The 26,419-nt window shown below is 39.6% G+C and overlaps 3 protein-coding genes across 3 annotated transcripts; 2 read left to right on the forward strand and 1 right to left on the reverse strand.

Annotated features, from left to right (window-relative positions):
• Positions 1-479: 479 nt before the first annotated feature.
• On the forward strand, positions 480-12,826 carry LOC108935552 (uridine-cytidine kinase 2-A-like). Its single transcript, XM_018754274.2, has 7 exons — positions 480-644; positions 5,737-5,896; positions 8,921-9,017; positions 9,325-9,467; positions 9,782-9,879; positions 11,469-11,517; positions 12,256-12,826. The coding sequence occupies exons 1-7, from the start codon at positions 540-542 to the stop codon at positions 12,390-12,392; spliced, it is 789 nt and encodes a 262-aa protein (XP_018609790.1). The 5' UTR covers positions 480-539; the 3' UTR covers positions 12,393-12,826.
• Positions 12,827-18,259: 5,433 nt separating this feature from the next.
• magoh (mago homolog, exon junction complex subunit) lies at positions 18,260-21,098 on the forward strand. Its single transcript, XM_018754020.1, has 5 exons — positions 18,260-18,446; positions 18,850-18,908; positions 19,292-19,402; positions 19,587-19,669; positions 20,908-21,098. Exons 1-5 carry the CDS (start codon positions 18,356-18,358, stop codon positions 21,005-21,007), a joined length of 444 nt encoding a protein of 147 aa, XP_018609536.1. The 5' UTR covers positions 18,260-18,355; the 3' UTR covers positions 21,008-21,098.
• A 1,849-nt stretch (positions 21,099-22,947) lies between these two features.
• On the reverse strand, positions 22,948-26,054 carry LOC108935368 (carnitine O-palmitoyltransferase 2, mitochondrial-like). The gene is made up of 6 exons (XM_029254841.1): positions 26,031-26,054; positions 25,665-25,876; positions 25,232-25,312; positions 25,051-25,157; positions 23,640-24,944; positions 22,948-23,276 (listed from the first exon to the last, which is right to left on the reverse strand). Exons 1-6 carry the CDS (start codon positions 26,052-26,054, stop codon positions 22,948-22,950), a joined length of 2,058 nt encoding a protein of 685 aa, XP_029110674.1.
• Positions 26,055-26,419: the final 365 nt, after the last annotated feature.

Here is a 26,419-nt window from a genome sequence, read left to right on the forward strand (position 1 = left end):
AAGGACATATAGCCCCGCAGCTATTGATAAACCAAAACAAAAGACATGATGACCTGATGCGGCGCTGCTAAGTTCATGAACCTTTCTTTCCGCATGGTAGTAGAAGAGCGGTGTACGATACCATCACCGCCAGCCATGCCAATGGTGTCGTTTCCCGCCCATTTATTTTTAAATAATTGAAGTCAGTTCTATATATTTCCTGCTAGTCAGACACAATGAATTTCCAGCATGTTGTGACACATCATGATCATGGACACGCTGTCGAGTTGGCAGAAGTCTGTGGTGTGCCCATGATGATGTAGCGAGTTTTGAGGGAATTCAATACGCTGCTAGCAGTGAGAGTTTTAAATGTTCTCATGTGTGCTCACAAAGTATTTGTGTGATACCACGAGGCAGGCTTTCTGGCAAGGAGATGGGTCGGATGGAATTCCCAGCGTGTGTGTGTGTGTGTGTGCTCGTAGCGGAAAAGAAGAGGGGGTGGGGCGCTGGCTGAGAGTTAAAGCGGAGTCCATAACAGCGACAGCGCGCTTAGTGCGAACATGGCAGGAGACAGTGACACGCGGGTGGAAAATCACGCCGAGAATGAGTGTGTGAACCGGCAGCCTTTCCTCATCGGGGTGTCCGGAGGTACTGCCAGTGGCAAGGTCGGCATTCTGTTTTTTTTTTTTTTTCTTTTTTGCGTTCTCATATCACGACCTGTAAAGACTTATTTTACTCAAACATCTAAGCTTCCTGTCGCTGATGACGTGCCTTGACCGCGTGGCTGGTGTCAGAAACATAAGGAAGTGTCACATCTATTTCATTGTTCTTCTGCGGTAATAATCATCATTGTAAAACCCGTGCTTCTAATTTTCACAACAACAAGCCGTTAAAATGTATTGTTGTTTTGGTCACGTGGCCACCAAAACAGTACTTTCAGTGCACTATCCTATCATCCTTATAGTTAATTGCTTTTTGATTAGAAGCAGTTTCACGCGAACTTTGGGTTACCTTTTCCTTATTGACCTGCTATGCATTGTATTTATATAAATAAGTCAATTAAACACTTATTAGGCCCAATGTGTATGCTGTCTAAATTAAGCAATCGGGACTTTTTTACCACCGTCTAATCGATTTTACTGAATGTACTGGTTAGGATCGGCTCAACACAGGAAGAAAGTTAAACCGCCAATATTATTAGTCTTTTGTTTGCTTTAGTCTTGATACTGCTGCTTTCTTTCCCTCAGCCACAATAGTGACCCTTCGATTCACAGAGCGGAAAACAGTTACATTACCAGAACACTTGAGTCTGTTATTACGTATATTTAGCTCATTAAATTAAGCGGATTTCTACATTTGTTTCCACCAAGTTTAGCCGGCAAGCATGATTTAGCTATCTAATCATGCCGTTTAGCGGATGATGAAATTGAAGGTGAAATAATAATGAATCTGCTGGGGTGTAAACCACAGATTAATCAGTGTTAGACAATTCGAGTATTTATGCTGTATGAATGGGGACTTCTTCCACTTTCTTAAGTTACAGTGACTACGATCTAGTAGCCGTTGTGCAAAACCGTGGAGAGCGGTGCACATGGGCAGATGGAGCTGCTTGATAGCTCGCCATTTTTCGCGCGCCCTGCGCGAACACGTGGTATCAACACATTATTCTTCCAGCGTTCGCTAATTCCGCTTGTGTTCAACCGCTGCGCTCTGTCGTTATTGCAGCGCCGCATGTCGTAAAAAAGACAGTCAGTGCGTAGCTATAACTAGATGAGCATTTTGTTATTTCGATGGCAATTATGAACTGTTATAAGCAGTTGTAACGAAACTTCGTTTTCAGGAAGTTGTCTCGTAATTGCGAGAACGTAATGTACCATAAATGTATTTTTTTTGTGTGTGTGTGTGTATTTTTTTTTTTTTTTATTCGGTTACGGGAGGCTTATCATGTCATAATGGCGCGATTAAAAACAGGTTGCACTCGCTATTCAGCTGTAGGAGCTAGGCAATGAAAGTGATACAGTGATAGACCACATATACATTTTAAGATGTTAATAGTATTTTAATGTAAATTTTATCAGTATGGCCGGGGGAGAAGTTCGGGAATGTTGCAATTGACAATGAGAAATCTTCCATTAGTTGCAAATAATTATGAAATTAATATTTTTCTTGGGAAAACACCAGTGACGAAAAGTCCCATAAAACAAGTCCTTTGTTTCCGTAAATGCAAGTTTCATCTAAAACTATTTTTGTTGTGTAATTATAACAATATTTCATAGCGAAGGCTTTCGAGACATAAGTGTTGTCGTTATTACTATACTGTAAGACATTTTACAACACAGTAAAGTGGAGGAAATCTTCACGTGGGAGAAATGGGCTACCTTGTACGCGGAAAAGGGAACTGTGTCGAAAGCTCAGTTTTAAAGCGCGACCACTAACGGGAACATGTCAACGGCAACGTACCGCATCCGTTGGCTGCGTGGCGTGCGGTGACGTCATCACAAGAGGCGTCATTCAGAAGGGAATGGGCAGGAAAACGTCCGCATTTCAGCCGGTTGAAATTGGCTGAGCCGGTTGTCTTTTTTTGTCCTCCTGAAGTTTCAGCAGGCAAAGAAGTTAAACAGCAAATTTTCCCACGACGCATTTACATGAACATTATTAATTTAGCACGCGCTTAAAGCGACATGCATCAAAGAGAACAACACAAAAGAGTGCATTACATCATGTACATGACACATTCGTGGCAGCGGTTTGCGATATTTACATGATGAATTTGTGCAGTTTTTTGTCAAACTAAGTGCATAGCAGCTTGAGTGCTGCTCACAAAAGACACAATTTTTTTCCTTGCATTTCTCAGAGTAACATTTGTTGGGTAAATTCTGTGAACGATACGCGGGATTGTTTAAGGGCTCGCTGCGTCATATTTGGTTTCATACCCATTAACACTACACTGTTTTAAAACACGCGGATAACCTCGTTCAAATACACCAAAAGTCATTGTAGCACTCTTAGACTATTTAACGCAGAGCAAACCACATACAAATTTTATTAGTTTCATGCACTGCAGAACAAGGTGAAAATAGATATAGAAGTACACTGAGCAGAAGCAAATGTGCTCAAGCGCACAGAGCGAGGGCTCAGGGTCAAGAGGTTACAATTTAAGTTTCAAGTTTTAGGTACAAGTACGTGTACAAGTGTCATGGAATTCTTCTTGAATGCTTCTCCACAGACTATGAACAAAAACAATAGAAATACTGCACAAAACAATAACAATGACAGTTATGTATCACAGGTATGATCATTTTGCACTAACAACTTCCAGAAGGTTCTCCAAATATTCTAGAATTCATTGGAGTTGTCCTGCAAATCGGATGTCATTTTTTAAAATGGGAGAAGCTTAAACACTTCTGTTCCACATCATAATTTCAGGTGTAGACCACAACATTAAAATGTTTACCAAATATGTGAGTATACAGGTACAGCTTTAAACCAGTTGACTCAGTTGACAGTTCCTCACTGTAATGGCTTTACTCCTGTATGCTATTTTTCAAACTGAGCTAATATTTAAAAAGCTTTGAGCAGTCATTTGAATAAATCACAGGGGACTCATTGGCGCCGATTGGCTGTAACTTCAGCTACATGAACGTCTCAACTAGTGCTTCCTGTTTACCTAGATTCAGTAATCGGCTCACTAAGGCTCTTTAATTCAAGTAATTCCTCTGAATGTAACTTATCTGCTTTGCAAAAGATTATCTTTAAGTAAATGCAATATGACAAAGTGCTGTACAATGACATCCTTGTAAAATGTTTAATATTGATTGGCAATATAAATATGATGGCGTGTTATTGTATTTAAGTGTTTGTGGGGGGAGCCTTAAATGATTGTATGCTTTCTAATTACTGTCACTTGCAGTAATTAAACATTGGTACCATTCATATTGAGTGCTGTGCATGTCTTTGTAAATATTTTATGTACAGTATATGCATTACGTACAGTGCATGAATGTATTGGGCTCAGCACTGAGCCTTTGCACAGAGTGGGTAGAATGACAGTAAAGCTTTTTGGGGACACAAAAGAGCAGTGGAGTGATGCTGATGAATGTTTAGTCAGCACTGGCAAGAGATTGAGTTTTTTGTCTGCCACTGCAAGGGGAGGAAAGGATGTGTCCGTCATTGCGTTATTGGACCCAGGGTCCTCTGGTTGGTGTATGACTGCTCAGAGGCAGCTCTTGGTTATACACTGCTGTGACTTTGTTTCAAAACTGCTTGTGCTTTGTGGACGCTTCAACGGTCATTAATAGGGACTGGTGGCTAGTTTTCGGTTTCATTACTCTTCTAGACCTCTCGCATCCAGGCCACTTCCTCTTCGAACCTTTGCCACCTGGCCGGCGCTACAGAGCACTGAGCACCAGGACAGCCAGGCACAAGAAAAGTTTCTTTCCTCAGGCCATCTACCTCATGAACAGCTAAATCCCCCCTAGAGAGTAAACCAGTGCAATACACAACGCTATTTATATTTATATCTAGTTATCACATCATATCTCTTACTCACACTCCCTTGCATTTGTATAGAACATACCTGTACATGCATACAATGTCTAGTGACTATTTTTTTATATTGGGCACTTTTATATTTTTTATCCTTCATTCACATATTCTATCTTCTCATCTGTCTTGTCACTGTCATTCTGTCTGTGCTGTGGAAGTTTCTGTCACCAAGACAAATTCCTTGTATGTGTGAACATACTTGGCAATAAAGCTCGTTCTGATTCTGATTCTAAACTAGAAATTGAACATTTACACCTATAGGTAAAAAAAAAAATATAGGTTCTTAACTGATGGGCAATATTTTTGTAAGAATAGCTATAATTTGTACTTTTTGACTTGCCGTTCTTTTCACTCAGTTTAGGTATGTGTCAGTTGTGGATTTATCATTTAAATGGACTTGGCAGTTTTTGGTTGTTTTTATGATTTCTGCTTTTGCAAAGTCACCTTAGCCTCAGGTGTAGTCATTTTAAGTTAAGCTGTTCAGAAGTCAGGTCAAGAGTCAAAAGAGGCTCTGCCGTCATTTTAACCGCATACAGCTGGTACGGTACACAGTGGCAGGAAAGCGGCGTTCCTCCAGGACCATGGTGCTACGTAAAACAACACAGAGTTATCTACACAGACTACATAAAGTGCACGTATGCAAGACTTGTGCAAACAGTGCTAGACATTACAACAATTGCTAAAACAGGACAATAGTTTCAATTCAGTTGATACACACACACACACACACACAGTCTGAAACTGCTTGTCCCAAGCGGGTTCGTGGCAAGCCGGAGCCTAACCCAACAACGTAGGCATAAGGCTGGAGGGGGAGGGGACGCACCCAGGACGGGACGCCAGTCTGCCACAAGGCACCCCTAGCAGGACTCGAACCCTGGCCAAACCCGCTGTGCCACCGCACCCCTTCCAGTTGATACTGTGCTTGGGAAATTAGTGAGTTTAACACAGCTCGCGTGACAACAGTCCACAGAGTTAACACTAAGGGTAATACAGTCTCTTAAGATGACTCGTTGAGAGCTGTTGCCTGAAATTCTTCTTTTTTTTCTTTTTGATGACTCCATACACTATTTTTACTTGAACCTTTAAGAACTGGAAAAAGTCTGTATTGGAAATGGTTGCTTTTCATTTGTTTTGTTCTGACATCATCTGACATATCAGCTACTAACATTAGATGGTAATTGTATCCCGTTTTGTCCATCTTCTGCCGGACAGTCGTCTGTCTGTGAGAAGATAATGGAGTTGCTCGGCCAGAACAAGATTGATCATCACCAGCGGCAGGTGGCCATCCTCAGCCAGGACAGCTTCTACCGAGTGCTCACCCCAGAACAGAAGGCCAAGGCACAGAAGGGCCAGTTCAATTTTGACCACCCAGGTAAGCTTGGAGTATTGTCCTTACTGAAATAGGTACTTTTTTAAACCTGTTTTATTTTTTTTAATACTGATGGCCAGTTCCTCCTGACAAATTTTAACTGCCTCACACAGTGCAGTATTTAAAATTTTTAAAATAATACATTCCTAATTGTAAAGATACATTTTGTACAAAACCAAGATGCTTTAATTTTTGCTTTGACAAAATAGTTATGCTTTGCTGAGGAGCAATTTTGATTGGAGAAGCTGCTGCACTGATGATTTAAACAACCGGTAGGCAGTCAGTTTTCGATGAACCATTATTAAATCAGTCAAATCGTGTCTGTCTCCTTTGCTTCCGTGTGCATTGCTGTCATGTTATTGATTGTGTATCTCTTCTCGTTGTAGTTTTTGTCCTTGAAATGATCACAGTGTGTTCACAATTGCATAGGCCAAGTAGTTTTCCCACAACTGCAGCCTTTGCTGGCTGCAGACAAGATCCAAAGGAGCAGCAGGCACCATCTGCCCCCGTTTTATAGAGTATGGTGAAGGTCCATGCAAAAGCAGCAAGTTTAAGTGAAATTTGTGAAACTTTGGAAACTACAGTATACGTAATCTTGTGGCCTGAGTGTGGATGAAACCGGCCTCCTTTGCCAGTCGTTTCCTATTCCTGACAAATGAGAAAAGCTATCTGTGCCTGGGGCAGAGCAATAGGTGCTCCGTATAAGGGGTAACAAAAGCTGTGTCTTTAAGGAAGTGAGAAGAGTGATCTCATTACCATTTGTAAAACGGTGAAATATGGAATCCAGAACATGTTTCCCAAGATTTCATTGTGCCTTTATCACAGCACAGGGGGAATACAATCATAAACCATGATGTAAGTAAAAGTGCAATTCTTTCAAGACTGAAATGTTCATGTCATACACTTTAATACCTTAATGCTGTTTATTCTTCATAATTTTAACTGTCTCCACTTCATTGGTGGTGTAACAAAATCCTACATTAATTTTAGTTATATGTTCTGCTTATGTAAATGGAAGAGCTTAACAGGTAGATGAGTCTTGTTGAAATAGTCTGCATTCTTGTCATATCTAGACATAGCAGTTCATTCTGTTATAGGAGATCCTTACAAAAGTATCTGTATGTCTGCTGCATCCTTTGACAATACTCATCAAAACAAATAAGTTATACTTCTCTGAGCACTGAAAGGTTTGCATGCACTGTAACAGTAAGAAGACTTTGGTCAAGGATCTGTGTATAATTTGCCGAATGTGTGGAGGGAGTACAACCCTGATTCCAAAATTTGGGACAGTATGGAAAATGCTAATAAAACAAAGAGGAGTAATTTTATAAATTTACTTTGACTTGTATTTAAAGAAAAACAGTTTAAAAGCAAGGCATTTCTTGTTTGACCTAATCAACTGCATTGTTTTTTATGAAGGTGTACGTTTTTTCTGAGATTGATGCTGTTCCAGGGACAGTTGATAGTGTTGTGCTTAGAGCTGCTGCCTTTGGACCCAGAGGATGCAGGTTTGAGTCTTACCTCTGGCTATTGGTCCCTTGAGTAAGGTACTTACTCCAGTAAAATTACCCAGCTGTACAAATGGGTAAGTAGTTTTAGGTAGATTAACACTGTAAGTAGCTTCAGAGAAAAGCGTCAGCTAAATGAATAAAGTCCTAAACGACACCGTCCCAACTTTTCCGGAACGCCTGCAACACATTCCGGAAAAGTAGGGACAGGGGTAGTTTCGGACTGATAACGATGTGAGAAGTTGAAATAATAAGATGATGTGAAGCAGGTGAGGCAATTGTGTTACAGTATATAAGGAGCCTCCAAAAAAGGCCTAGTCCTTCAAGAACAAGGATGGGTCGAGACTCCCCAGTTTGCCAACAGATGCGTCGGCGAATAATCCAGCACTTTCAGAACAATGTTCCCCAAAGGCAAATTGGCAGGATTTTGGGCGTTTCACCCTCTACAGTGCATAATATAATAGAAGGATTCAAGGAAATGGTGAGATCACGGTGCGTAAAGGACAAGGCCGAAAAATACTTGTTAATGCGTGTGGTTGCCAATCCTTCAGATGTCACTGTCTCAACCGTCAGGCCTCTGTAATGGATATCATGACAAGGCCTTGGGAATAGTACGGTAAACCTTTGTCAGTCAACACCATTCGCTACCGCACCCACACGTGCAAGTTAAGGCTTTACTATGTAAAGCAGAAGCTAAACATCAACAGTGTCCAGAAGCCCCACTGACTTCTCTGGGCTCAGTCTCATCTGAGATAGACAGTAGCATAGTGAACCATCCAAGCTGTTATTGGTGTTCGGGTCGAAAAGCCAGCATCTTTCATGGTATGGGGGTGTGTTGGTGCTCATGGAATGGGTAACGTGCACCTCTGTGAGGACATCATTAGTGCAGAAATATGTACAGATTTTGGTGTAACATATGATGCCATCCAGATGTCACCTATTCCAGCAGGGCAATGGCAAACCGCATTTTGCCCACATTACAAGTACACGGCTGGGAGACTTCAGATAGAGAGTTCTGGTACTAGATTGGCCTCCCTGCAGTCCTAATCAGTCTCAGATTAAGAAAGCGTGTCGCGTTATGAAGTGCAAAATACGGCAACGAAGGCCCTGTACAATTACACAGCTGAAGACCTACATAATGGATGAATGGCGGAAAATTCCGCTAACGAAACTTAACCGACATGGTGATATTACACAGTAGTAAACGCTGGACTTTCTTCGACACTCAGCTTTTTTGGATTCGGTTGCAGGCATCAGTTTCAGAATAAATATATCTGTTACAAAAACAATGCAGTTGACTGGGTAAAACATGAAATACCGTGTCTTTAGACTGTTTGTTTGTTTTTGTTTCAATACAAAAAGCAAATTTACGAATCGCTCCTTTTTGTTTTTATTGTCGAATTCTGTGCTGTCTCAGCTTTTTTGGAATTGGAGTTGTGTGTTTAATACTGATCATTTAATGTTCCTCACCCTTTTTGGATGATTCATCTTTCAATGTCACTTTTGTTCTTTCATTTAGATGCCTTTGACAATGAACTTATTGTGAAGACTCTGTTGGAGATTCTTGAAGGCAAGACCGTAGAGATTCCAGTATATGACTTCATCACCCATTCCAGGTCGTTTTTGTTGACTAACCGTAGATTTTAGGAGCCTCGAAATACAATTTCATGACAGCATGAATGCATTATAAATATGAGTTGACACTGAATATGACACAATTTAATTCTAACTGTGTGCACCATGCACATCACAATATATGAGTGCCACTGTTGAATAGTAGAATTTAATACAAATCTAATACTCTGAATTGTGAACTTACAGAAGTAGTCACTTCCTGTAGGTGGGGAAAAATACTCCATACCACTTTCAAGTTTACACATATGTAATGTTTTGTGTTTTTGTTCTTGTGTGTGGGGCCTGTAGGAAGGAGGAAAGTGTGACTGTGTACCCGGCTGATGTGGTGCTGTTCGAGGGCATCCTGACGTTCTACTACCAGGAGATCAGGGATCTGTTTCAGATGAAGCTGTTTGTGGACACGGATCCTGACACTCGGCTCTCGCGTAGAGGTACAGCATGAGAAGACTCCTGACAGGGCACAGTATCTTTGTCTTGCGGCTATTTCAACTTTCATTCCTGGGTGATAACCCTCTGTTTTGAAGTGGGGGCAGCACGTAACTTGGTGCTTGAGAATATAAACCTGATGGTTGCCGGTCAAAGTCAGTCCTGTTGTGCAAGGGGGTTCACAACCATCGTATGACAAGGCAAAATCACAGATCACTTTGGATTTAAGTTTTTAACAGCAAAATGATAAGACACTGAAATGATTAGATTGTGTTGGCATCTACTGCATTTTTGATGCAATGTCCTTCCTATGCTTCAGTGCTGCGGGACATCAATGAGCGGGGCCGGGACTTGGAGCAGGTGTTGACGCAATACATCACTTTTGTGAAGCCTGCCTTTGAGGAGTTCTGTTTGCCAGTAAGTAGTGCCACATACTTGCCCTGTACCCCCCGGAAAGCATCTCCTTGTTTAACCTGGAAAGCTGTAGCTTTGTGCCGGATGTTCAGAAAACTTCAATGTGCCTTTGTCGCCTGTGAATTTGCAAAAAGCAAAATACTGTTTGTTGAATATTTGTACAATACCACAAGAGAGGCACCACAACCCTCTCCAGGACAAGCAGAAGGACTCTCTGATAGACAAAAGAAGGACAAGTTTAGCATTTAGAATTTCTCTGCTTTTTGGAACATTTTTCTAAATGTAATCTGTGATGTGTACTTATTTCTGTAATTTTTTTTTTTAAATTGAAAGAACTACAACCCCATTAGCTCCTTCATCCATCCTAATGAAGTACAGTTTCAGCTTAATATTTGAAATGAACATTTAACTCAACATTAAGATCATAATTTAAAAAAGTTATCGCTAAATTAAAATATATGTAACATTAAGAAATAACTCAAAAAATTAATTATGCTAAATATACTTAGCAAGAGGGGGTGCGGTGGCGCAGTGGGTTGGACCACAGTCCTGCTCTCCGGTGGGTCTGGGGTTCGAGTCCCCCTTGGGGTGCCTTGCGACGGACTGGCGTCCCGTCCTGGGTGTGTCCCCTCCCCCTCTAGCCTTACGCCCTGTGTTACCGGCTTGGCTCCGGTTCCCCGTGACCCCGTATGGGACAAGCGGTTCTGAAAATGTGTGTGTGTGTGTGTGTGTATACTTAGCAAACAGTAAGGAGATAGTCCAGTTGAATAAATCCTTTGTACATCCTGGTGAATATTTACCAGCTGCTTTTTCTTGTCATACACATAATTATCCATGCTCTTGTTGGAGGATATCTTAAAAACATATATTTTTTTTTTCTTCTATATATTCTTTTTACTTTTGTCAGTTGAAACTTGAAGTTTTTGCTCACTTGCTGAGATTGCTTTGGTTGAACAATGTATTTTCAGTGGTAGCAAATGTCTCAGATCTGTGTCCCCATCTTTATAAGGTCATCTATTTGAAACATCTCAGGGGTGTGTTAAAAATAACTCTTGCGCTGTCTTTTTTTTAGTTTTGTTAATTTTTTAATAACTAGTTGGGGGTGCAGTGGCGCAGTGGGTTGGACCACAGTCCTGCTCTCCGGTGGGTCTGGGGTTCGAGTCCCGTTTGGGGTGCCTTGAGACGGACTGGCGTCCCGTCCTGGGTATGTCCCCTCCCCCTCTGGCCTTACGCCCTGTGTCACCGGGTAGGCTCCAGTTCCCCACGACCCTGTATGGGACAAGCGGTTCTGAAAATGTGTGTGTGTGTGTGTGTGTGTGTGTGTGTGGTTTCAAGGATTTTAATGTCAGTGACCCAAGCTAAATTAGTATCTCATAAAAATGACTAATCATTTTTCAAGTTTTGTTGGTGGGGAACATGAAAGTTTATATGTAGTAACTTGGTTGTAATAAAAATAGTGTATGCCATGTGGAATTGGGCAGGGCTTAAGGTATGATATTTGAAATCTTGAAGACTTTCTGAAGGTGCCTATTTAGCACATGTTTTTGTTATAATGCTAGTTTTTAATAACTGCATCTCCTTTTCCTCTCCAGACAAAAAAGTATGCTGATGTTATTATCCCACGCGGAGCAGATAACCTAGGTAAGACTGCTTAAAAATTTTAAAAAAGCGGATCCAACAGTTGAAGCTAATTGTGTCATTCCCTTTATAATTCTTGAAAAATCAGTACAGTATTATTTCAGGTCATTCGTTTTCATTCAAGCTCTTCCAGTCATACGCAATGCCATAGTACAGAGCATTTTGACATGTTGAAAACTGCTTGTTGTGTGAAATTCAAGGATGTGTATGAATATATGTATCATTCAGGCTGGATTCTCAAAGTTAACACAAAGGTTTACAGTTCAAGTTGGAGGGGATGATGCCCTTGACCAAGTTACTTACATGTATTCATTTAGCTGATGCTTTTCTCCAAAGTGACTTACAATGTTAAGGTTACAATTATTACAGTTACAAGCTTACAGTTATTTACCCATTTATACAGCTGGGTGATTTTACTGGAGAAACTTAGGGTAAGTACCTTACTCAAGGGTACTACAGCCAGAGGTGGGGAGTGAACCTGTAGCCTTTGGATCTAAAGGAAGCAACTCGAATTACTACACTACCAGCTGTCCAACATACTTAAATGCTCTGTTAAAATATTTCACAGTATAATAAAATCCTACGTTGCTTTGGAGAAAATCTAACCAACAAAATAATGCTAATTGTAAAATAAAAGTTAATACTAATGTTAATGTCCATTAATTTAACAGCATTGGGCTGTGTTGTTGAAGGTGCGTCAATACTTGGTGGCTCACATTTTTTTTCTCTTCTTTTTTGCAGTTGCCATAAACTTAATTGTGCAACACATTCAGGACATTCTGAATGGAGGCCTGAATAAGCGGCAGAATGGATATTTGAACGGGTGTGACACTCCCAGGCAGCACAAGGCCTCTGAGTCCAGCAGTCGGCCACACTAGTCCACATCCCCTTGAATGCTGTCAACACAGAAATACCACATAGAACCTGTCAGCTTTGTTGCATTTATTGGAAGAAATGCATTAGAATTTCAAGGCCTTCTTGCTATGACTGGCTTAAATATTGTGCGAGTATTGCAAGGATAGTATAGTTCTATCACTGGAGAAAGCTTGAGCTCAGAAGCACAGATTTTGAAATTTTTTTCTCACTTTTTTTGCTTTCTTTTTGCGGGTTTGGAAAGGGGAGGAAGATTAAAGGATCGTGTTGGGTTGATCTTGCCTGCACCCCGCTGCTTGTCCTCAGTGACCAAGACTTTGACTGGGGATGAAGCTGAGGGGCTTAAAGTAAAAACCATACCTCCAGAATTGGACAGGCAAATGACAGAGGGGTTGGGGGGGGGGGTCTTGGATAGTTTTTGTGGTATTACAGGTTTTTTTTTTGTAAACCACTGTTTTTCCATTCTTGCATTTAATTGAAATTCACCTGTAATTTACAGAAAGCAGTGTTTGCTGTGGTACCCCTACAGCTCTGGCTGTTATAATAGCTGCAAAACTTCACTTTTTTTTAAGCATCTTTGTGTCTCACTAAAATTATGCTAATGCTACTATTAGTAATTTTGACTAAGCTTGGTTCACTAAGCAGAAAGTATAATTAGACAAAGGAGTTCAATAAACCCACAGTATAAATTAACAGGAATTAATTTTAACACTCTGTAATTGGGATCATCGGAATTCTATCAGCTTTTTGACTTTTGCCTCAAATTACAGTTTCATATTCTGTGAATATAATGATTTAACAAAGGTAGTCTAATATGCAATAAAATGCGGGTTTTACATATATAGAAATATGTGAAAACAACAGAAGAGAGAGGATTAGCTTTGTTTTCCATATTAATCTTGGGCAATAGTCACATCTCACGTTGGTCAACTTTCACACACCTTCGGGGAGTTACACGTGTTTTATTCAGTGTACTACTTCTCTAGATACTCTTGTAAGCGTCAGATTAGCTAGACTGAGTTTAACAGCTACCTTTATGTAATGACAATGTCAACAAATTCAGAGTTCCTTGTAATAAAACTGTCATCAGTATCGCACGATAATACCTCATGCATCAGTAATTCTCTTATGCAGAATGTTCTTTCCTGAAGTCATTTCAGTGCAGACCCCTAATGTATGTTCAGTAATCTATGTATTTGGGGAATTTAAGGATTATGTGTTTTCTGGTCTTGGTTAGTTTCTTTCGGTAGAAAATATGTCCCTGTATCCTTAGATGCATCTGAGTGATGCACATGTCTGCAATACCTTATGTGGACATTTACTTCAAAATGAGGCTTAGAAAAGGCTTATATGTCAAGTGCCATTTGGCAGATGTAATAAAATCTTAAACACTGTACTGTATGAACAGGTGTTCACAGTGTTTTTCTGTATGTGTATTTAGTGTATTCATTTCAATCCAGGATTGTTATCTTGTTGATTTCCCTCTGCAGAAATATTTTTGCCCATGTAAGGAAAAAAGGATGCATTGTCTGTAGGTCATTTATCATTTATTGTTCACATTTTGTGGAAGCAGACAGTGTGCCATGTCATGAACAGCATGGTGAGTGTATTAAAAAAAAAATACATTTCATGTTTGTGCTCACCTTTAAAAGGGTATAAAAAACTGATGCCATGTGTGTTTACCTTGGGGCACTCCTGATTTGCATTTTTATTTTAACAGTCACCACCCAGATAACTGTAAATTGATACCACCAAAAGGGAAAGAGTGACAGTCTGTAAAATGACCATTGTTGTTAATGAGAACAAATCTGCAATGTAAATTTTTATCAAGTGTTGCTATTTTCAAATGCATATTGAAAAAGTCATGTACGTACCTGCAGATGGTGCGGATTTGTAAGGTGTTTGAACAGATGCTGACTGAATATGAAGTAGTATTGTGGGTGTGTGACTAAGCACAGTGATAGATTTGGATTTTTTTTTATTTTTTAAATAATCTTTGTTAACTTTATTAGCAGGGTATGTTACTGTACTGAAGGTTATCTATCATATTCACTTTTTTTTCTAATGTGAACAAATAGGAAAACAAATACCTTGTAAAGCAGTCACCTATGATTGTCAGCAATGAGTTGCTACAGTAGAATGATGATAAATGATAAGTCTATACTACAGTTTTGTGCTTCTGGTTAAGCACTGTGAGTAAACATATTGGTTAATGTTTTGTATTGCAATTCCAGAATTATATAGCACATCTCAGAACATTATCTTAAAAAAAAAAAAAAAAACTGTAAATTCATCTAATGGACACAAAGTCAGATGGGCAGTATTGTAGTTATCATTTCACAATTTTGCAGCACCTCTTTGTATTATGAAGCCAAAAACAGTCTTCAAGTCTTTTCTAATTGCAAGGGTCAGATACCAGAGATCAGATAGGAAAATGTACAAACGTTGGAATAATTTGCATTTGTTTTCTTCTGTAAAATGCTTGATTTAGCCAAACTTTACATCTGTTACATTTTTATTTAAACAATTTTAAGAAAAAATGTAAAATATGTAATTGCTCAGCATTAAACGCAACTGAGTACAATAAACTGTATTCCCATGTTTTTTTTCAGTAATCAGTTTTTTTAACTATAACAAAACTGCATTCTCTGTCAGTGATGAGGGGGTTGGTGGCGCGGTGGGTTGGACCAGGTCCTGCTCTCCGGTGGGTCTGGGGTTCAAGTCCTGCTTGGGGTGCCTTACGATGGACTGGCGTCCCATCCTGGGTGTGTCCCCTCCCCTGCCAGCCTTACGCCCTGTGTGTTGCCGGGTTGGGCTCCGGTTCCCTGCGACCCCATAGGGGACAAGTGGATCAGAAAGTAAGTGTGTGTGTGTGTGTGTGTGTGTGTGTGTCAGTGATGAGGTTTTATTAGTATGTATATTATCTGCAAAAAATGCCACAGAAGCACAAAAACCTTAATTTATACCTTTTCTGTAGAAAAACTGAGTAATTTCATCATGTACAAAACTAAAAGCCAAACAAAAATATTACATTATGGTTATATTACAACAGAAAAGAAAAAAACAAAAATGAACATGGAGAAGTACATAAACAAAAACTTAACAAATGCAATAAGATGGCAACAGAAGCATGGTTCTAACAGCACTGAGATTTTTCAAAATTAGAATAGTTTTTTATCATTTCTGATTTGTGTATGGATGAGTGACCCAGTGTAAGCAGTGTATGTAGCAATATAAGTCACATTGGTAAATAAGGTGTGGGCTGATTACACTACATAGAGTTCATAGGAAGTTGCTTTGGAGAAAAGTGTCTGCTAAATAAATAAATGTAATTTCTTTCACAGTGGAAATGCATTGTACAACTAATTTTAAACTTACATATGTAATATTTTGCAATAAAAATTGTCAATTATACAACACCTATTATTGTTTCTCTCATAGTCATAACATCCAAGCAATACATATTAAGAAGTAAAAGAAGTTGAAGGGAAACCAGGTTTACACTGCATTAAGGAAATTGGACAAGAATGAAATTTCTGCATGTGGCTACAGAGCCAGAAGAGTTGAAAGAATGTACACCTACTGTCAATGTCTTTCTCAAGTCTTTGAATAAAGCACTTACATGGAGAAAATCTATAAATTAATCTATAGGAGACTTGTCTCATATTAAAGTTCAAGAATAAAGTCCACATCTTTTCCCAATGGGTATTAAATTAACCAATCCATTCCAATACGAGACTGCATATGCAGCTCTGAAATTGTATCTCTTTGGAATAAGGAGCTGATATCTTTGTTATTTTTATGAAGACTAGGTGAGAAGATCACCCCCACAGCAGATGAGCAGGGCTCCATATCCAGAAGATGGCTGGATGGATTGCTTTTTATATGAAATATCTCTATTTCAGATTACATACAGTATTTATGTGGAGATAAGTTTATGAGGTAGAGACCAGGCTAAGAACATTTGCTTATGAAAACTGGACAGTTTGACAGGGATTATATAGTGTGGCACACAGCACCGTGGATTCGGATGGGGCAAAGAAGAATGCAGAGGCAACGTTCATCACAAACAATTTATTTGAACACCAGCACCAAGGAAATTTTAACCAAACTTTAAGTTAAATAATAATAATAATAATAATAATAATAATAATAATAATAATAATAATAATACACAACCAAAACAATACATTAAAAATCCACAATCAAACAAACCCAACACCATTTTCCTACAGTTGGTCAACAAAATTACTAAGCAATCATTACATAAAATACATTGTCAAGACAAAGTCTTTCCCATAACAATCTCCTTTCTGGCTTCAAAAAATATAACTGACCCATATCTTCCCCACACCGACATACCTAAAAGGACCGTGCCCCAATAGCAGCTTAACCGAAGTCATCGTATCATAATACATGCTTCCTTCAAAACACAAAAAATACTTTTAAATTACAAATATAAAACTTGATCATACCCCTAAAAACAGGCAAATAAACACAAAACAGACATACACGAGTAATCATCAGTATAAAAACGCAAAGTGCACAGAATCATCTGATAAAACAAGGCCATTAAAATCTGTAGATAAAATGCTATACAAATAAAACCCACACAAGTTAAAAATGTTAGTTAAAAGTGCACAAACCCAACAACACAAAACTACTAAAATCTGTGAATAAATACTATACAAGTAAAAACCACACAAACAAATATAAAAGAATATACATACAAAGGGGTAAGATACAAGAAAGCACAATATGTTTTAAAAGAGTGCAGTTCCATAAGCAGACGTCCATCCTCAGAGCTTCAGACACATTTATCCACGAGGCCTTTCCATCTGTCCTTTGCCTCGTGGTAGCCCCAGGCAATCATATCCTGTTTTATTCTGAACTTCAGTTCAACTCAAATTTTCAAAAAGACACCATAAGCTCCTGTTTTCAACCCCTTTCGGACAAGGTTAATGCATGCATTCCACAATTCTTTCTTTGTCAAACTCACAATCAACCATATCCTACCGGAGGTTGCTTTGCTTACCTTGGGGGACAGTCCCTTCATAATATTATCAAAAGTCAATGCCCTCTCGCCATCTAACTCTCTACACAAGGGCTCAACCAATGACCAGACTGTCCCGGCATAACCGCAATCCCAAAAAAATGCGCTTAATCGCTTCCGCACCCGAACACTGGGGTCACGGGCAGTCGGGATGTCTGATCAACCCATATCTGTAAAGTTTCTCCCTAGGAACCAAGGAAATAATCCTTTCAGTCTGAGGACCTGTACCTACAACCATCCAGTCTTCCACTGGTAGACACAGTCACCCCATCATTTTCCCCAGAAAGGCCCCCAGTGGTTGCACACCCACATTTTACATCATTCCCCATAATGCAACTATTTACATCACACAGGTTTCCCTCCTAAAACAGTAACGCGGGTCGTTACAGTAATAACACTGTAATTACACATTAAAAGAAATTGGAGGCCTCTTATCTTAGAGAAAACATAATGTGGGATGAGATTCTGAGTAGAGGAGGGAGGAGTGGTGTAGTGGTTAACTTAAGCCAGTTTATTCTGAACGTTGCGAAGTGAAGAAAACTCATAAATTCCGCGTACTGTGTTTGTGCTCATTAACAGATTTTACTGTCAGGTGTCAGGTGTCCTGTTCTTCCACGTAACATTGAACAGCACCTTATCAGTGGTTTTCGCTTAGTGCATTATCGACGTGAGGAGAAAGAGCAGTAAATGTCAGTCAACATAAGCCATCTGCTTTTGTTAGTATTTTAATGACAGAAGTCTCTGTAACCAAGAATTTTTCTTGAGTTCTTTGAAAGTTCCGGCAGAACGCGTAGTTGTGTGACGTCACTATCATGCGCCTAGAAGCGTTACGTTACAGTCGAGCGTCATCAGACGGAAGTGCTGTTAGTAGCGTGGAGTGAGCTAGTTGTTTCGACAGGCGGGAGTTTTGTAAAAATGTCCTCGAGTGATTTTTATCTTAGGTACTATGTTGGGCACAAGGGCAAATTTGGGCACGAGTTTTTGGAGTTCGAGTTTCGGCCGGACGGTGAGTTGAATGCCATTTGTTACATCACGTAAGATACAATGGTTAGCTGGAAGCTAGCTGAGGACGCCGCCGAGGCGGTTTCGGGTTAGGCCTCAGTCGGACACCCAGTAAATACGGGTTTCATATCAAAGTTGAGTGAATTTAACATATTTAAAAAAATTATTTAACATTATCCTGCTATGTAAGCTGTAAATAAATAACTTGTATATAATAACTTGCGTTAAGTTTCAAAGTCTCTTACAAAATCTATTTGCATAGTGTACTAGTCTGTATAATACACGAAACGTAACTGATAAGCCCTGGCTGCAAAATAATATTTTTATACGTTAATTCTGGTGGATAGTATCCTCTCATTTGTGCTTGCATTAGGTCCCCATTGTCATTGAATTTGTTTATTTTGCAGGAAAACTCAGATATGCCAACAACAGTAACTACAAGAATGATGTCATGATCCGGAAAGAGGTTGGAATGGAATGGGTTTCACCTTTTTGTCGCTAGGGTCCTCATACTTTCTGCATTTGTTAGTCAAGTTTTTTGCTCAAGCGATGTACTACTCGCTGTGTAAGTGTGTGTAACATCATACGAAGAGAGGTTTAGATGGACACAATAATATAAAAGCTATTTTTTTTTGGTTCTGCCGTTTTGCTGGCACTCATTACTCAAGTGGCAGCTTACACAAGGGAGAATCAGTTAAAATATGGATAGATAACCATAGCAAATACATCTTTTACAGCTCAAACCTTGATTCTTGCATGAGATGCAATAGGTCATAGATTGCCCCCCAAATCTGAAGTTATTTTATCAGTTGCAGTATAACTAAATGGGATCTCTGAATTTCACCACAGGCATACGTGCACAAAAGTGTAATGGAGGAACTGAAGAGGATTATTGACGACAGTGAAATCACAAAAGAGGACGATGCATTGTGGCCACCGCCAGACAGAGTGGGCAGACAGGTTTGTATCCTTTGTATTCATTGCTGTTGTGTTGCTGGACAAAATTTGTCAATTTTCTACTGTGGAGCAGAGTGGGCTAACAGGTTTGTATCTTTTTAATCACTGGAGAGGACACATTCTTTCAGTTTGCAAATTCTGTGAAGCACTTGTCTTTATTTATATTTTAATTTCTTTTTCTTTAAAGGAGCTGGAAATCGTCATAGGCGATGAACACATTTCATTCACAACTTCCAAGATTGGCTCTCTGATCGATGTTAACCAGTCCAAGTAAGTACACATCTGCCCTGATTTTTGATATAGGAATACTGCTTGCATTGCACCTTTACACGCATGCCTGTAATAATAAGGTCCTGTAAAATAAACACAAAGTCCTGTTATGTTGACAGTTTTAACCAATCACAGCCATAGATTGTCATATTGAAAGACCTCTACTTAGTTATACTGAAACAGCAGGTTATTTGACACTTCTCCAAAGGATCTTGGTGTTAAGCTGCTTATAATTATTTATTCATTTATATAGCAGGGTGAATTTTACTGTATCAGTTATGGTAAATACCTTGCTCAAGGGTGCTAAAGCAGGAGGTGGAATATGAACCTGGGTCCTTTGAGTCCTTATAGAAATAAACTATAAACATCTACGTTGTGACACCACCATCTTTTGAAGAGCAGGAGTGAGGACAGGCTCAAGGTGCTTGTCAAACTTTTTTTTTTTTTTTTAAAACTACTATTCAAAGAAACAGTGATTGGTGAGCACACTTTGGTCTCCTTAGAAACTTTAATGCTGATGAGCCCATTGTCCTCCTTTGTGCAGCCTCAGGCATGCACATTTATAGCTATGTGTGCTATAGTCAAAGAGCTTTAATAACATGAACATGCTTACACTATTATAAGTGCAACCTTAATCTCATGATGGAATGATCATGTAGCATCAGAAGTTTGTAACACTGCTACAGAACCTCACAGTGCCCACATGTGTTGCAGAGTGACAGACATGGTGTTCTTAGAAACTTTTTCTTCATATTATAAATATTTTTCATCCACATTATCAATATGTCTGTGAATCACTGCAGCCCTGTACTGGACAAGTGATCATTGATAATGATTCAGTGATCCCTTCAGTCCTTTCACAACTAGGGTGATTTCACAGAATGAATTAACTCTGCTTGCAAGGGATGGGTGTTCTGCCATCACTCAGTTTTGGTCAGCAAATAACTATAAACAGAGTGATGTGACAATTGAATAGAAAAATGAAAATTGGACAAACTGCAGGTAGGAATGATATTGAGTGCTCTGCAATGTAATGAATGCCACTCTTGTTTTAAATGGATGCCCTTTATCCAGTCAGCTGCATGAAGGCTGAAATGCTTTTGTGTTTATAGCATTAATTTTGGCTTTACAGTGGGTGAAAAAAATCATATCTATGTAGTTACTACTGTGAGTGCTGGCCTTATACCACTTTATTTCCATTACATAACTAATCATTTAAATACTTTTCCTCTTTCCAGGGACCCAGAAGGACTCAGAGTTTTCTACTATCTGGTTCAAGATCTGAAGTGTCTTGTTTTCAGTCTCATTGGTTTACACTTCAAAATCAAGCCAATCTAAACATTGAGTGAGACTTTGACTTCTTTTTGAAGATTTGTACATTGCTTTTAATTTGCTTTTTTTCTGTATTTTGAATAAATTTGGAAATTGCTCTGGTGTCTACAACTCGTTATCAAAAGAACTGGTTGGGTAAGTTCAATGTGTCATCTTCAGATGTCAAGTTGATTTTGAAAGAATAAACATGTTTTTTATAAAATGAAACAAATTAACTGGTCATTTTACAAGACTTGCCATATTTTTTCTTCATGTATAACTAAGTATTTTTCTTTTCCTATTACTCCATTAATTGTCAGGATAATCACGACTTAAAACAATTGATAGATTTTGAGGTTCAGAAAAGTTTAGTTGTATGTAGTGAAATGTTGATTCTACCTATTTTCCTGAACTATAAATAAGTAAAAGTACATATCCGTAGTGTCAAATTAAGGAAAGAAATTATACAAAATAGCTCAGTCTTCTACAGTGTATGTTAACAGACTTTATAAATGGTATCTATACCAAATTTTTATACAAGTTACTTGTATAAATTGTTGTTTTGGTGAAATGTTTTTTAATCCTTTGATTTGAAACAAATCTTGCCCTCCACCCCCTTTTTTATAAAAACAGGTGCAGAAATTACCTTTTGCTTACTTAAATCACATGTCCAGTGTTCTATTAGATCCTCCTATTCACAGGAACCACATAACTAATAATGGTTTCTCTCATCCAGTTTGTTGATTGTACATGGAGTAAGATGGTATGCCAGTCTATCACAAGGAACCCATAAAGTCCCAGAAGGAAGGACAAATTGGAGTTTGCAGTTTGCCTTCTTACTATATTTTTGGTTGATGAGAGGAAACCCACGGCTGCAGAACTGTACTTGATAAATTCTAACACATCACTGACTGAGCTACTGTACTGCCAGTTGATAAGGTGTGAAACGAGAAAAGCACATAGCCAAAAGGAAACCACACCACTGAGGTACAGCATGGTCATATTGGTAATAATACTGAGATGTTTTGGTTTATAAATGTAATTGGTGTGCAAGACATCAAATGAAATGTTCCCAATTAGGATGTCTGCTAGCAGGAGCTAGGTATTTTATAGGATGTACCATTAATTTTTTCCTAAAATCACTGCAAAACAATAAGAAATATACTGAGGCAAAATTGACAGCATGAAGTATAATTCCCTTTATTGCACCAATTTTTTTTTGTTTGCCAGATACATTAATTTTCCAATAGGTGCATAATTGTTTAATTAGATAGTTATGTATTTAGATAGTTCATTCAGTTCAATTTAAAAATCTGAACATACAATTCACAATCAGAAGCTTCTGTATATAAATTAGAACATCTGTAAGGCTAATTATATTTTTCCACTCATAAAACTCATCTCAGAGTCTGGAGTATCTTGCTTTTCTCAGAAGCAATTCATTATCCTGAAATGGATAGTAAGCAATAGTAGATCTGGAGATAATGAACAAAGATCAATAAGTTAACTGGCTAATATTGATTAAAAAATTATTTGTTACTTTCCACTTGATGTACCGATGTTCATCGCACGAACACCTTTACTTACGCCCTAGTTTTTAGAACTTTAAAATACATTTTGTTTATTTAGTGGATTTCACATTTTCTTTGAAACTAAGTGTAATTGTTATGGCCCTGAAGAAATATTGATTTTCATTCAATGAAACAAGGTAATTGTTCATATTATGAGACTTGCCCTAATTTTCCTCTCGTGTATATTTTATATTGCTATTTAGCAAAACAAAAGTATTTTTCTTGTCCGATTACACCATTAATTGTCAGGATAATCAATACTTAATTATAGAAATGGGCAGCACTTTGGGTGAATAAGGTATGATCTGACAGTGTTCATTGTAGTGATGACCTAATGGTGCTCATTGGAAGTTGCTTTGGAGAAAAGCATCTGCTAATTGAAGTACTTTATCTTGCTTAACGGAGAAGTTTGCCTTCTACCACACTGAAGATGCCTTCCAAAGACTTATTAACACACCGCTGGAATTCCGTAACATTTCGAGCTGGGTAGCTGGAAATAAAGCAGCTTATCCATTCTTTGTGGATACTATAACCTAACCCAAATCCATCAGGCACCATAGGAGTAAACCCTCCAAAACTGAAGGCAGGACTTGTCAAGCTACTTGAGGAGAGGATGTTGTGGTTCATAGTACTATAAGCAGTATCCTGGTAGAAAGCTGGGAGAGGCAGACCCTTGGAGGTGGCCAAATGCTGCATGGCAAAAAGGTGTCGGTCAAATCCTTGGCCTTGTGGGAGGAGGAAAAAATAAAATTTTATCAAACTGCTGCCTTCATTATAGCATTTATAGCAGGTCAAGTAGCCAGCTGACTGGAATGCTTTTTCTTTATACATTTATACATTTGTACATACATGTATACCACTGCTTTCTGCATTTTCCAATACAGTTTTTAAAATGATATATCACTGCAGTTATCAGTAGTGCTAAATGTCTCTCCATACTTTTTGCACTTAATGTTAAACACTTTAAAACAACGTGGTACTCCAGAGGGAGTTGTACAAAAAAACATAGTTACTAGCTGGTAAATAAGTAGACATAACCAGCTTTAGGTTCTCATTAGTTAAAATGTGCCAATAAGAGCTGGGCTCACCCACTGCAGCCTCCTTAATGAGCTGCTTGTGATACCTGGAGCACTCATCCAGCATCCCACGCAGTTCCTGCACAGAGTGCTGGTTGGCTTGGTGAACAAAGGCATGTGTGCAGCGCTTTGTGTGGATGGTTGTTGACCGGATTGTCTCTGTGCGGCCATGGAGAAATTTTGCAGTGCTGGATGCCTCATAGCTGTTCGCCGTCTGCCCGTACTGGTGCAGGAAGCCCATCTGAAAGGCCAGCTGTGCCATGGCATCTGGGCTCAGCTTATTCATTCTCAGCATCTCCTTGCCCCCCTTTTTGAACTCCACTATATCGATGGTCAGCTTGGAGACAGCTGCCTGGAACTTCTCTTTAGCCTTGCTGATACTGTTTTCTAGTTCTGCATTCAGCTTGAACTGCAACTTTGTCACTGCAGAAGCTGAGTCTGCTGCAGCTGTTTGAGAGCCAGGGCTGACCTGGGGCCATTCTGTAGTGTCCTTAAAAATTTCATTCAGCAAGCGAAAGATAGTTAGACCATCAGCCCAAGAATGCTCAAATTGGATGCCAGCCCTCCCATTTTTTGTAACAATAAAGCTGAATGACTTATCATACCATCGGTTGCACCCGTCACCACACAGCAAGTTATGAAAGACTTGGATGGGATCGTGCAGAGTCTCATCATCAAAGCAGAGGCAGAAGAGTGCACTGTCCACAAGCCCAAGGGCTTTCACATTCCCTGCAGCAAGCAACTTTTCACGCAACCCTGCCCACACATCCCGGTTCTCAGTGCTCAGGAAGGAGAGCGGGAAGGCCGGTGCCGGAGTTTGGTCAGACAATATGAACTTCAGGTGTGCCTGGATCTCTGCTGGTTTCACAAGGTTCCCATCTCGGTCGACCACATCAAATACATACATATTGCCTTTTCTCATCACTAGAAGATGCCGGCCCTTCTCGTCAGTGAAAAGCTCATCTCGACCATGTCTGGGGATGCGGGTGGAGTTGAACATGTGATAGAACTGGGACATGTCCAAGGGGTAGGCTTTCATCAAGTAGGCCCCAACTGAGGACAACGATGGTGGCACCCAGCGAATCAGACTCTTGAAAGCATCAGTGCCACTCTTAGCAGGGTTCAGGTGGAAAACCTCAGGCTCCAGGAAGCCAGCACGAAACGTCTTCATGAGGCGGACAGCTGAAACCACCATGTTCGTTGACCGCACTAGTTGATCATTGTACTCTGGCTTGGGATCGAGGTTTAAAGCCATAAAGGGACTGAAGTTCAATACCAATGAATTACGTTGGGTTAGGTACATGTTGAGCCACAGGGCTGAATTAAACAGAATAAACATTAGATGAGCAAGAATACTGACATATTTAATAAGAAGCAAGACTCAGTACTGAAGACTTCAGATGCTTGAAGTTGTGATTCTCACCAGAGATATAGCTGGTGTGCTTGTTCTTCTTGTCTTGAGCAACCAACTCACTGTGCAGTTCTTTTCCCACCCCCTTCTGGAACTCGTAAGCCATTTTCTCCGTTTTACTACAGAATATGATAAACACGATGAGGACACTTCAATGCATGCCACTGGGCCGCACAAAAACCGATGAAGTTACCTATAGTCATCATCACTGAGGAGCGGCCTCTGAGCAGCTAAATACCGCCTGATTGTGTCTTCAAGTTTTGGAATTGGTAGCCTGGTAAAAAAAAAAAAAGATCAACGGTTCACCCAAAATGTTACATTTAAGTCTGAAACCTTGTCAGTTGTGACATACACTTTTGTTTCCCTTAGTTGTGCATTGCTTTGGAGAAGAGCGTTTGGTACTAGAATACATAAAAAATCATGTGAGCATTGAGAGAGAAAAGATGTGGCAGGCGGCAGGGTGTCCCCAGTGAAGCTTGGAGGACTAGCACTGCACACAGGGTCGTCTAGTGCGGACTTTTATATATGTTCAAATACAACATAACTGGCACAAGACATTCATCAGTTAGGGTGAACTGAGAGAAGTAAAGTCAGGGCCACAGCAGTAGATGTTCTGTCTGCCTCACCTCGGCAAGCTCTTCTGGTAGTGCATCGTGGGCACGATGCTCCTGTGCAGGTACTCGGACTGCCACCCGTCGTTTTTGCTGTAACTTTGCCAGGACCCGTCTGGCAAACGGGGGGTAAACACCCGGTTCCTCTCTCCCACAGCCCAGTGTAAGCGCATACGAATTAAATTAGCCATGACATGCTGATGTGATCGATGACTGTGCTCCTGAGGCTGGAAACAGGGAGACAAAGTCATGAGAAAGTGACAGCAGAATGGTATCTACCTATTAAATGATTTTACTAGTAGAGGTGGTTACTAATTTGTTGACTCTGTCTGCGGTCCAAAGTCTCCTCCCCTGACAGTGCTTCGTTTTGCTGGATTTTGCCTGATCCACGTTTTGAAAGTACATCGTAAAGTTATTTTGTCTTACTTAAAAGAGCAATTCATATGCAGAGTACAACATAAACACAGAAAAGCCAGGGGGAGTATGTGAAATAAGTACAGTAAATAAAATAAAACGAATTGGAAGCCACCCCAATGAGCTTACGTTACATAAAAATCTTACATTTTCATTTTATTTAGCAGACGCTTTTCTCCAAAGCGAATTCCAATGAACTCTTTGTAGTGTTATCGACCCACACACCTTATTCACCAAGATGTCTTACAGTGCTAGATACACTACTTAGAATGAATCACTCATCCATACATCAGTAGAACACAATCTCAGTCACTCACACACTATGGGTGAATCTGAACAGCATGTCTTTGGACTGC

The sequence above is a fragment of the Scleropages formosus genome, chromosome 9 (assembly GCF_900964775.1).
Source record: "Scleropages formosus chromosome 9, fSclFor1.1, whole genome shotgun sequence".
NCBI lineage: Eukaryota > Metazoa > Chordata > Actinopteri > Osteoglossiformes > Osteoglossidae > Scleropages > Scleropages formosus.

Coding starts and splice junctions, on each gene's coding strand:
- LOC108935368 (XM_029254841.1), bottom strand. CDS start 26,054: ATGTACTTTCAAAACGTGGATCAG. Junction 25,877..26,030: donor ACTTTCAAAACGTGGATCAG/GCAAAATCCAGC, acceptor CCCTGTTTCCAG/CCTCAGGAGCACAGTCATCG. Junction 25,158..25,231: donor CTCAGTGATGATGACTATAG/GTAACTTCATCG, acceptor CATATTCTGTAG/TAAAACGGAGAAAATGGCTT.
- LOC108935552 (XM_018754274.2), top strand. CDS start 540: ATGGCAGGAGACAGTGACACGCGGGTGGAAAATCACGCCGAGAATGAG. Junction 9,468..9,781: donor CACTCGGCTCTCGCGTAGAG/GTACAGCATGAG, acceptor CCTATGCTTCAG/TGCTGCGGGACATCAATGAG. Junction 11,518..12,255: donor ACGCGGAGCAGATAACCTAG/GTAAGACTGCTT, acceptor TCTTTTTTGCAG/TTGCCATAAACTTAATTGTG.
- magoh (XM_018754020.1), top strand. CDS start 18,356: ATGTCCTCGAGTGATTTTTATCTTAGGTACTATGTTGGGCACAAGGGC. Junction 18,447..18,849: donor GTTCGAGTTTCGGCCGGACG/GTGAGTTGAATG, acceptor TTTATTTTGCAG/GAAAACTCAGATATGCCAAC. Junction 19,670..20,907: donor ATCGATGTTAACCAGTCCAA/GTAAGTACACAT, acceptor TCCTCTTTCCAG/GGACCCAGAAGGACTCAGAG.